General features: G+C 29.7%; 1 protein-coding gene across 2 annotated transcripts; it reads left to right on the plus strand.

Moving 5' to 3' along the window:
* Nucleotides 1-2,797: 2,797 nt before the first annotated feature.
* LOC115721036 (endoribonuclease Dicer homolog 2) lies at nucleotides 2,798-11,671 on the plus strand. Of its 2 annotated transcripts, none has more exons than XM_030650266.2 (23): nucleotides 2,798-2,924; nucleotides 3,268-3,349; nucleotides 3,549-3,726; nucleotides 3,871-3,984; nucleotides 4,153-4,287; nucleotides 4,427-4,511; nucleotides 4,629-4,693; nucleotides 4,938-5,069; nucleotides 5,440-5,568; nucleotides 5,649-5,778; nucleotides 5,871-5,970; nucleotides 6,152-6,347; nucleotides 6,433-6,593; nucleotides 6,739-6,957; nucleotides 7,038-7,252; nucleotides 7,427-7,695; nucleotides 7,787-8,220; nucleotides 8,385-8,485; nucleotides 8,834-9,039; nucleotides 9,536-9,745; nucleotides 10,209-10,613; nucleotides 10,712-10,990; nucleotides 11,082-11,671. In XM_030650266.2, exons 2-23 carry the CDS (start codon nucleotides 3,294-3,296, stop codon nucleotides 11,430-11,432), a joined length of 4,170 nt encoding a protein of 1,389 aa, XP_030506126.2. In that variant the 5' UTR covers nucleotides 2,798-2,924; nucleotides 3,268-3,293; the 3' UTR covers nucleotides 11,433-11,671. The 2 variants fall into 2 exon arrangements, with proteins under 2 accessions (XP_030506126.2, XP_030506125.2); XM_030650265.2 differs by having other exon boundaries at nucleotides 2,800-3,174.
* Nucleotides 11,672-12,514: the final 843 nt, after the last annotated feature.

A 12,514-nucleotide genomic window follows, 5' to 3' on the forward strand; every position in this document is an offset into this window, starting at 1 on the left:
CAATAACTGGATGTGTTTTTTTTTTTAAAAAAAAAAGAAGAAGAAGAAGAAGAAGAACATAAGAAGAAGAAGATGAATAATTAAATGGGATAGTAGGTATAAAAACGTGGTGTGAAAGAGAGTAATTGTATTGATATAATGATTAAATTGAATTAAAAGAAAAGAAAAAAAAAAAAACTGCCACAAATGTGACAATTCCCATCACATCATTTTTTTTATTGATATAATGATTAAATTGAATTAAAAGAAAAGAAAAGAAAAAAAAAAAAGCTGCCACAAATGTGACAATTCCCATCACATCATTTTTTTTATCACTTAAAATAAAAAAAAAAAAAAAAGCTAAAGTTTTAAAGGCAAGTAAAGCCAAAAAAAAAAAAAAAAAGACAGTATAAATGTTGCAATTTCCGTGCAACAGTAAAAATGTAATAAATGGGGAAAAAATAGTAGTGGGTGTAAATTTCCCTTTTTTTAATTGACTGTTGTATTACATTTTGTTTGAATGATTAATATAATAGTACTTTTTCTAAAAAAAAAAAAAAGTTTATATATTTTATATAATATAATTGTGACCCAAAATAATAAGGTTACTCAAAAATAATTTATATATACCCATGAAAAAATTAGTTAAAAGTGACCGCATAAATTAATTTTTTAAATTTCAAACTCTATCCTATTTTATTTGACAGAATAGAAACAATAATAAATAATATTGGTATTATTTAAATAATATTTCCAAACTCTATTTTATCTATTCGTTATATATAAATATAACATTAAACCAAAAATTGTATTTTTTTTTCCAATTTTTAAATCATTTTTCAAAACCATATTTTTTTGGAAAAAAAAAAAAGTAAACTAAAATCTAATATAATGACCTACCCTATATATATACATATAATATCTATAACTATAATATTAATAAATTAATTCATCCTTATAATTATAATTAATAAAACTATAATAGTTTTTTCAATTACTTAATCTATTTTTTCATTTTTAATAATTAAGTCCATAATGCCAATTAAAAATTAATTAACAAAATAATTAATAAATTTATCAAACTAAATCTAATAAAGTCTCAACAATATTTTTTTAAAAAAAAATGTAAAAAAGTGAAGAAAAAAAAATCCTAGACGATATAATTTATAATAATCAATAATAAAATAAATAATTACAAATATATAATTTAGTAGAAAATATAATTACAAATATTGTATAATGAGTTTTCAATAGATTTATAGATCATTCAACATTGGATAGTGAGTTTTTTTTTTTAATAAATTTCTCAATATTTTTAGATCTATTTTTTATAACTAAATATTTTAAATAATTATGTATAAATTTTGTAATTATAACTCATTATTTTATGTATTGAATAAATTTATTGGAGACAATAATTTGACGATCGACTATAAGTAAAATACAGTAATGACATCGTGTGAAATAGAATGATGACAATAATTTTGAATAATCGAGTCATAAAAATAATATTGATTATAGGAAAGAATACAGTTCACTTAAATAATTCTTAGCAAATAATAATAATAATAATGATAATAATAATAATCTAATTTTTCTCTATATCACCATACTTATTTATTTTTATATTAATAATTAATTTTTTAATAGAAGAATTTAAAATTCTAGATATTATTTATTAATGGTATAAATATTAAGCATCTTAATAACTAATAATATAACTTTTCGATTCTCCTATTAAAAGAATTTTATTTTTTAATAAACAAATTATTAATTTTAATATTATTATATATATGATCAATTTTTTAAGTTATTATTTATTAATTGATAAATACTTATTTTTATGATTATACTAAAGCAGGTCTGAGATTATTATGAATCATACATTATGAATTGAACCGAAAAAAAAACAGGTGTGAGATTATGTAGAAAAAGAAATAGGTGTGAGATTATGAATCAAATTTTTTCATAATGCATTATTTTTATATTCCAATCATATAAAGTTAATGTCATCATTGTTGTAGTTCTTATTGATATACTTAAATTTCTAAACTTAAACCTCAATTTATCGTTTTGTTAGTTTATCAATAAAGTGTCACATGTAAATATAGTATTGACCAAATTAATTATTCTTTTAAAAAAAATAATTTTAAAAAACAAAAATTAATTAAAATAAATTCATATTATTCAAAAAAGAAAAAAAATATTGTATACATATTAAATGAAATAAAAATCAATTTTTCTATCTTCTTCCAACCATATTATCTTTACAGATTAACAATAATTTTTTTTTTGTAAAGAGATTAACAATAAACTTTGATTCTTGATTCAAATGCTATTTTTTAATTCTAATTTCATATATTCAAAATTCTCATTCCATAAACTTTCTACTAATATTTTTCAATTAATGAACTGAAAAGGTAAACTTTAATTCCTGTATGAAAAATTAAACTCTCAATCTCAATAATCAATAGAAACAACATCAAATTTCAAATTTTTATAAAAAATTTGTTAAAATAATAGTAAAATATTAATTTGTAAATTTATGTTTTAATAAAATATTAAAAAATGGAGAGAATTAAAAAGAAAAAAAAGGAAAATAGCTTTGGAGAGATTTTAGACTGTCACGTCACTGCGGATAAATAGATAGATTTGACAGAATGACCAATTTACAAGACTCTAAATAATTTAGAGATTATTTTTTTAAAAAAAATTATACTGTAAATAATACATTGCTCATACTTCACGAAAAAAAATCCTAAATAACCAATTGAAAATATTCTTTATTTGCCTTGTTACGAAAGGAAGGCGTAGGAATGAATGAGGAATCGTTTGAATTTAAAAAAAACAAAACAACTTTTAAAAGAAGAATCATTAATGCGGTCAGCACAATTGCAGTGACACTCCTCTTTTACGAAGAGACGAAGACGAGAATGACTTTTCAGGTCCCCTTCTACATAGTCTTCTCACTCTTCTCAAACTTTATACAACTTACCCAACAAGTTTTGAATTCAATTATAATACCCCGTTATCAACCGCTTCCATTTTCTTTCTTCAAACAAAGCTATCGTTTTTTTTAATATTCGGACCCTTCATTGCCATTTGGGTTTTAAAGTTCTTTGTGTATTGTTGTGTTGATCGGCCTTCAATCTCATTCTGATTTCCTTTTCTGGGTTTTGTTAGTCCAAAACCAATGTGGGTTTCTTTTTTCTTACTGAAACTTGTGTTTTTTTGTTTTTGTTTGAAAAACCCATTTTTGATTTTGTTACGTGATTGTTAATGTTGCAGAGCAAAACGTTGTGGAGCAAGTTAACATGGAGATTGAACGATCCCAAGAGATATCCGCTGATGTTCTGCCATTTGCGAGAAGGTGAGGGTGTTTATGTTTATGTTTAGTGTTTGTTTGGTTGATCAGAGAATGGAAATGTCAATTTGTTTGCTTGCTGAGGATGTTGATAAGGAGATAGAAACGAAACTAACGAGCACTGTGAACAAGTTTGGATTGTTCTTTTCCAGTAACTATATAACTAATGATTTCTCTCTTATGAACAATGGGCAATTGTTTGCAGTTACCAACTAGAAGCATTGGAGAGTGGAATGAAGCGAAATACAGTTGTGTATCTAGAGACGGGTTCTGGGAAGACATTGATTGCCATCATGCTTCTTCGGAGTTATGCTCATTTACTTCGCAAACCCTCACAGTACATTGCTGTTTTTTTGGTGCCCAAAGTTGTACTAGTCAGTCAAGTAAGCTCCACACACTCTCTTTATTATATTTATTACCTTTATTTGCTGAAGTATACAGAGATGATTGATTGCAAAATGAAGTGTTGGAATTAAGAAGTAACATCACTTGAGTAAGCCTTTTGTGTTCTATATATTCTTTATCAGCAAGCTGATGCTTTGAAGAAGCACACTGACTTGAAAGTCGGAACATATTGGGGAGATATGGGAGTAGATTTTTGGAACGCTGACAAGTGGAAAGAAGAAGTTGAAAAGTATGAGGTGCGGTATTTTTTACAGTCATTTTATTTCCAAACATGGAAATCCTGCTCATTTGATATGATTTTGTGAATTTAGCATTTCAGTTGTTTGGTTATCTTTCATTGTGGTAACACTGAAGTTATTGTGTTTATAAATAAACTTGAAATAACTTACATTGCCGTAAATTAGGTGCTTGTCATGACACATCAGATATTGCTCAATAATTTGAGGCACAGTTTTTTCAAGCTGAGCATGATACCAGTCATAGTATTTGATGAATGCCATCATGCCAGGGGCTCTCATCCATATGCGTGCATAATGCAGGTGAATTGTTGATTCATTATTTTATGTGGCTTATGTTCATAGAAATATTTCTATTTCGATTGTACTGCTTGCTCATCTGAAGGGCTTTTTAAATGCTATATATGGTAATGAAATCACTTGTTACCTTAACGATTTGTAGGAATTTTATCATCCTCTGTTAAATTCTGGTGAAACCAATCTGCCAAGAATATTTGGAATGACTGCTTCTCCTATAAACTCAAAAGGTAGAATCTTTCGCTATGTTTTCTGTATCATTTTTGTGATTGGTAAATCTTTGTACTTTACTTTTTGGCTCCAAAAATTATGATCATTTCCGTCTTGGTTCTCCAATCCAAATTCAGTGGGAGACTCAGCAATCGACCATTGGAATCGTATCAATGAGCTGGAGACAGTTATGAATTCCAAGGTTGGCTTTGGCCTTTGTTTCTGAATTCATTAAATGCGGTTTCTGTTGCTTTGTATCCTCCTTGGATTTGCAATTTATGTTATGCTTTTGAAGATTGTAATGTCCTCTTTGCTTAGAACTTGTTGTTACACTCACTTGGTTCTCTGTTTACTTTGTAGATTGTGTGTGTGTGTTTTTTTTTCTTAATTTCTTATACGTTATATTGATTTCTGACGGTTTCCTCCTATTGGGAGGTTCATTTCAGATGTATACTTGTGCCAGTGACTCTGTTCTTTCGAAGTTTATACCTTTCTCGACTCCAAAATTCAAATTCTACCAGCACAAGGAAAATCACTTTCCGAATATTGAAGATATTTTAAAGATTTTAATTGAAGAGGTATGTTTTAATTTAATGCAGATGTAGGTTCTCACATCTCAAAATCACTGTTTGCTATGGAATGGGTTTATGTTGTTGTTTGGTTCAAATTCTTAATATATGTGGAACATTAAATTTGGTAAGACATAAAATGGAAACGGGTTTTAAATATTCATTCAGGAATTAACATAAGAAATGGATATGGTGTTTCGAACCTGTGGAGCTAAAGAAGCTTAAGCTGACAAATTCCTTTTCTCACTTATTTTTTTTTTAAAATATTATTTTACTTATTGAAACTATCGGGCATTCTTCTTTTAAAATCTAAGTTAAATTGTAAAGCTAACTGTATTATTCCTTTACGGGGTCTACTTATTGGTTAATTACTCTGCAGCATGAATTGACTCTGAAAAATTTAGATCTTGATGAAGCTTCAACAGACTCCATACGCAGAAAGCTATCTAAGGTTCATTCTGCTTTGCGATTTTGTCTGAATGAGCTCGGTATTTGGCTTGCTGTGAAGGTATTCATCAAATAATGTTGTGGGTTTGTTCTTTTTTGTCATAATGTAAAGCATGACCGGGGTATGTGTGTGTATAACAGGCAGCATTGTCCTTTTCTTGCAATGAAATTGAATTATTCTCATCAGCGAGATTGGATCTGTTCGGCGAGAAAGTTGTGAAGAATTTTTGTGTGGATGCCTTCGAGGAAATTTCAAGTTTCCTACCAGCTAGTATGTCTATTGATTCTTGTGTGAGGATTGATTTGTTTGTTTTTTTTTTGGCATTGATTATTTGATTCTCTTTTCTTTTTTCTGTGTTATAGGACCAAATTGGTCACTAGCAGATGATTTCAAGAGAAATATGGATCACGGAATTTTGACCTCGAAAGTTGTTGGTCTTGTTGAATTGCTTCTGGAGTACAGGTTATAATGTCACCACGTTATCATTATTATTTTTATTTGTTTTAATAGAAAAGATGGTATATTAAGTAATGGATACAATGTAGAATAAAAGGTCGTAATGTGCTTGTGAAGTACGGACTACAATTTTAGACTGAATTTGTAAAAAATTTAACTTGCATAACAATCAGTTGTGTGTACACAGGGACTTGGGGGACATTAGATGCATAGTTTTTGTAGAAAGGGTCATCACAGCTGTTGTCATTCAACGTTTGTTGAATGAATTGCTTCCAAAAGAGACTAACTGGAAGACAAAATATATTGCTGGTAGCAGCAATAATCTAGAGTCTCAGACCAGGACAAAACAAAACAGTATTGTTGAAGAATTTCGTCAAGGCAAAGTATGTTTATCTTTAAAGTTTTAAAAAATGTACTTAATACAAAGGTCTTCTTATTTCTAATGGTGAAGATATCTACATGTTGCAGGTGAACATAATTGTTGCAACATCAATTCTAGAAGAAGGTTTAGACGTTCAAAGCTGCAATTTAGTTGTTCGGTTTGACCCTTGTTCCACTGTTTGTAGTTTTATACAGTCCAGAGGTCGTGCTAGGAAGCAGAACTCTGATTACGTGTTAATGCTGCAGAGGTAATCACATTTTCTTTCAATTAAAAAATATATTTTTATCTGTACAAATACATGCTTGGCTTTGTTATTATTGTTTGGAACATGGGTGGGTTAGACATTAATATAAACATGTTATTTGACTAATTATCTTGGTGTTTATTTTCAGCGGAGATCATGATACAAAATGTCGTTTTGAAAAATATCTTGCCAGTGGAGAAATAATGAGAAAGGAGTCCTTGCAACATGCTCATGATCCTTGTGTACCTCTTAAAATGAATTTTCAAGAAGGGGAATTTTATCGTGTTGAAAGCACCGGTGCCATTGTGACTCTTAGTTCCAGCATCGGTTTGATATACTTTTATTGCTCAAGACTCCCTTCTGATGGGTTAGTTTCAGTTTGTGCTATTTGTATTAGGAGCTTGTATTACAGTTTTATTTACCTTCTTCGTGGGTTTTTTTTAATAGGTATTTTAAACCTAACCCAAGGTGGGATACAGAAACTCGAACTCTCTTTCTTCCTAAGAGCTGTCCATTAGGATTTGTCACTGTAGAAGGGAATTCCAAACTGCTTAAACAGATTGCATGTCTTGAAGCATGCAAACAACTTCATCATATTGGTGCATTAACTAATACACTTGTACCGGATATTGTTGTGGAAGAAGATGACGCACAAGTGCTTGGTAATCTTATGATGGAATCACAATCTTACATCTTCAATATATATATAAATTTATATATATATTTATTCTTTTTCTGTTTAGACTTCTCATTTATTTTGTTGCATTTGCATATCTATTAATTAATGCTGTTTAGACTTTTTATTGTTGCATTTGTCTCATCTATTTAATTTGCAGCAAATCAACCATATGAAGAAATACAACCTAGTTATGTGCCTCCCGAAATGACTGCATCAATTTGTTCAATTGCCAGTTATCATTGTTATATTATTGAGCTTCACCAACACTTTGAATATGAAGTGTCTGCTGGTGATGTCGTGCTATGTATGAGAAGCAAGCTTGAAAATGATATTGGAAACATGCATTTTGACTTGCAAGTGGGGAATAAGGGTATTCTGACAGTTGACTTGAAATATGTTGGACAAATTGAGCTTAACTCAGAACAAGTAATGCATTTTATATTTTGCTAATCCCTCCCTTATCTTATTTGCTGCATTAATTAGAAGGCTCTCATTTTCGGAAACCTTGTTATTATAGGTCATGTTATGCAAAAGGTTCCAAGTTGTTCTTCTTAAAATTCTTCTGGATCATAAGCTCAATAACTTGAGTGAAATTCTTGATCTAGTTCATTTGTCAGACACTCCTGTCATTGATTATCTTCTTCTTCCAGCCACTAGTCCAAATCAAAGATCTTCAGTCATTGATTGGGACTCTGTCACATCAGTATTATTTTCGAGTGATAAGTTTTGTAAGAATCACAGAAAGTGTAATTCACGAAAGATTTCTTCTTGTGGCATGTATACCAAAAGTGGTTTGGTTTGCACTTGTATGATCAAGAATTCACTTGTCTATACCCCTCATAATGGTCATGTGTACTACATCACTGACATTTTGAATGAGATGAATGGACATTCAGTTTTGAAGCTCAGGGATAATAAAAGTACTACATACAAGAATTACTTTGAAGTTAGGTATGTACTCCTTTATACTTCTTGTGTATGTGGGAATAGCATAAAATAATAATTTTCTATTTTGGTTAACAGTATTATTTTATCTAATTTTCTTGGTTGATTTATCTATACATTAGTTGAGATTTTTATTATAATATATTTTAATCCCATTGTTTAAAATGCAGGCATGAAATTAATTTGCAGTTTGTCAACCAACCATTGCTTAATGGAAGGAAACTTTTTCACGCGAAAAACTTTCTCCTGTCCCGAGAAGTAAAGAAAAAAGGTTTGATATCTGTTATATTAGATTTTTCTTCTTTATATGCTCAATTATGATTAGCAGAAGATTCTTTTTTATATATTTTTTTTATTCATTTGACTGTGATTTCAGTTGTTTAGCCTTGTTAGCATTCCTTTGTGATGTTACTGTGTATTATAATTTAATGGAATTATTAATGAGATAACATTCTCAAATTTAAATGTTAAACACAAGGTGAAGTTATGGCTGCACTTCATTTGAATTTGCAGTAGAATGAAGCTTGAGAGAACTAAGTTATGTGTGCTTCCACTGTGCATTTCTATATAGATTTTCAATTAAGGGTTGGTTTGTTTTTTTTTTTTTTTTTTTGTGCAGAGACAAGTAATACAACTAGTAAGACTGTTGAGCTGCCACCAGAGCTTTGTGTTCTTATCATGTCACCCATTTCTCTTTCTGTATTATATACCTTTTCATTTATACCTTCAATTATGCATCGTCTTGAGTCTTTACTTATTGCGGCCAACTTGAAAAGGATGCATTTGGATCATTGCACGCAAAATTTATCCATTCCGACAACTAAGGTAAGAGTCACACATCATGTTTTTTGAACACTTTGAATGTTGTCTAATTATCTTCAAATTGATGTGTTAAAAGAGCTGATTATATATTTAATATTCAGAAGGTTTTTTTTTTTTTTTTTTTTTTTTACATTTTTGTGTAATTTTTTGAGTTTTGTTTCGCTTGTTTTTTTAACTTTATTTTTGGTTGAAGTAGTTTATATGCTTCACATCAAAGAAAGGACTTTTTCATTTATCAATTTGTTGCGATGTGTTTGCTATCAAGTATCAACTAAATAGGAAGATCATACTGGGTAATGCATTTGGTTTATATAGGTTAAGCATTGAGTACATCATCAAGTCTTTTTTTTTTTTAGTTGCATACTGGAAATGCTGATGTTTGCTTATACCATGGCTAATTATTCTTTTGACCTTTTACTTTTCCATACTTGCCAGCTGGTGAATTCTTCACTAATCTTTTACATAAACTCCTGATGACTTTTTTCTTTTTTTCGTGCAGGTGTTGGAAGCTATTACATCAAAGAAATGCCTAGAGAAATTTCATTTAGAATCTCTAGAAATTCTTGGAGATTCATTTCTCAAATATGCTGTTGGTCAACAGCTTTTTAGTTCCTATCGAAATAACCATGAGGGCCTTCTAAGTATTAAGAAGGACAACATAGTTTCTAATGCCGCCCTTTGCAGGCTTGGTTGTGAGCGCAAACTACCGGTACGTATCTCCTAGATTTTTATAAGGCATATATATCAATACTATGCATCTTATTATAGCCAAAGTTCTTTATTTTATTTTATTTTTTAAAATATTGAATTGTACATGCAAGGTAGTCATTGACAAGAACAATTTCATCCTGTTCTACCATAGCTGAATATTTAGACTGCTGTTAGCATATTATATCAATATGTTCAGTGAAAGTTTAGAAGTCCTTAGAGAAGTTGACACAAAATTATTTAGACACATCTGAAATGTAATCAGTTATGTCTGCATCTGCATAGATCTTATTTATGCTGAAGATGTAGATTTTTCTTTTCTAATGTTTTGAGCATTTTATTTATTTATTTTTCTGAATGCCATTTTCTTCTGCTTCTAAATTTTGTGTGCTAAAAGGTTTCACTGATTTGAAAGTGCAAATGGATTGTATTTTTGACTTGCTACAATTGTCTTCTTTATGCAGGGCTTTATTCGTGATGAGTGTTTTGCTGTTAATAACTGGATTATACCTGGAACTAATACTGAAACATTACAAGAGGATACACTATTTAATGGCAAAAAAATTTATATTGGCGGAAGAAGAAAGATGAAAAGTAAAAGAGTTGCAGATGTTGTTGAGGCACTAATTGGTGCATTCCTTAGTACAGGCGGGGAAATTTCCGCATTGCAATTTATGAATTGGCTTGGTATAAAGGTTGACATAGTCTTTAAACCATTTGTGAGAGATGTATTTGTGCATTCGGAGAAACTTGTTAATATCAGATATTTAGAGTCATTACTGAACTACACTTTTCGTGATCCTTCTTTATTGGTTGAAGCGCTAACCCATGGTTCTTACATGCTTCCTGCAATTCCAAGATGTTATCAGGTAAAACTAATGTTCAGCATCATTATGACATTCTGTTAGAACTTTTTTCATGATTTATTGTATTTTAACAAGTTGAGAATTGTTTTTCTTTCATGTAGAGGCTGGAATTTCTCGGGGATGCTGTTTTAGATTATCTCATCACAGTGTATTTGTACAACAAATATCCTGGGATTTCACCAGGATTCTTGACTGACATGAGATCGGCTTCTGTGAACAACGATTGCTATGCACGGTCTGCCATTAAGGCCGAATTACACAAGCACATTCTTCATTCCTCTCATAAACTGCACAAGGACATATCTGCTACTATAGAAAATTTTCACAAGCTGTCTTCAGAATCAACATTTGGGTGGGATTCAGAGACATCTTTCCCCAAGGTCAGTCCCAGTCATGTATTGCCAACTAGTTTTCTCATTTGTTTCAGCTCCCACAAAGCACCTACTGCTTCTGCTTTTGATTTTGTGTCAGGTACTTGGAGATGTTATAGAATCTCTAGCTGGGGCAGTATATGTCGATTCTGAATTCAACAAGGAAGCTGTTTTTCAGAGCATAAGGCCTCTATTGGAGCCTCTGATAACACCTGAGACTGTAAAGATCCATCCAGCAAAAGAATTGAGCGAACTTTGCCAGCAAATGCATTTTGAGATGAAAAAACCACTCAAAGTGCGGGAAAATGGTATAACTTCAGTCACAATCGAGGTTGTAGCTAATGGAGTTGCATACAAACATTCTTCATTTGTTCCAGACAAGAGGATTGCAAAGAAAGTTGCTTGCAAAGAGGTTCTCAAGTGCCTAAAAGAAGACCTCAAGTTGACATGACAAGTTTGAAGCTTAAGCTAGCGTAATTTGTTTTTGGCGATCTTTGTCAAGTGTTAGTGTTGCTATTTATGCTGTGGAGGTAAGGTAACAAAGTTTCAAGCTTTTGTATATGCCGTATTTATAATGTAATTCAAGTCATTTTGTTTATATAACTTGAGCGACATGCCGATTTTCAAAGGAGTAACTGCATGTTGTTTAGTTGGCTTGAATTAATTAATACAGAAAAATTCTTGCTCGCCTTTTCTGTTTTGAGAGTTGGGACTTTAGAACTATTATTATTATTATTATTATTATTATTATTATGAGTAAATCCGTAAAACCTCCAAAACTTTTCATTTTATTTTTTTAGCAGTAAAATTCTCAAAATTTATATTTTGTTAGCAATTTAATATTTTCATCCATTTTGAATGGTGGTATGTTAGACGGTTCATATGTATATCTACGTAGATACAATGTAGATAGGGTTTTTTTTTTTTTTTTTTTTTTATATAAATATGGAAAAAATTAATGAAACTTATTTTTTATATAACATAAATAAATAACATAAAAATGTATATGAGATTAAAGAATAATTAAAGTTTAAAATATAGGAAATAAAAAAAATCAATAAATTTGATAAAATTTTTAATAAAAAATTTCTTCAGAAGAGTTACTGGCGCCTGAAAAATTATCGAAAAAGTCATCAATATTGGAAAAATCACCAGGAAAGTCGTCGAAAAACTCACTGAAAAAGTCACCATAAGTAGATGTCTCAAATATATATAAGAATAGAATAATAACTCAAACTGGTTATAAATTAAAATAGTTACGGTTCTATAACATAATGAATAAAAAAACAAATAACACGTAATAATTTAAACTGGTCATAAATTATTATTAAAAATAGAATCCGTTTTATAACATAATGAATAAAAATAAATAACTCAAAATAATTTAAACCGATTAAAATTAAATTAGAATCGGTTCTATAATATAATGAATACAAATAAATAACACAAAATAACTCAAACTAATTATAATTAAAATAGAACCGGTTCTATAAGAATGTTATAATGAATAAAAATAAATAACACGAAATAACT

The sequence above is a fragment of the Cannabis sativa genome, chromosome 2, assembly GCF_029168945.1.
Source record: "Cannabis sativa cultivar Pink pepper isolate KNU-18-1 chromosome 2, ASM2916894v1, whole genome shotgun sequence".
Classification (NCBI taxonomy): Eukaryota; Viridiplantae; Streptophyta; class Magnoliopsida; order Rosales; family Cannabaceae; genus Cannabis; species Cannabis sativa.

Excerpts from the sequence above, each read along its gene's own strand:
- LOC115721036 (XM_030650266.2), top strand. The coding sequence starts at position 3,294 with ATGGAGATTGAACGATCCCAAGAGATATCCGCTGATGTTCTGCCATTT. Across the intron at positions 5,070-5,439 it reads TAAAGATTTTAATTGAAGAG|CATGAATTGACTCTGAAAAA; the intron begins GTATGTTTTAAT and ends ATTACTCTGCAG. Across the intron at positions 7,696-7,786 it reads TTGAGCTTAACTCAGAACAA|GTCATGTTATGCAAAAGGTT; the intron begins GTAATGCATTTT and ends TTGTTATTATAG.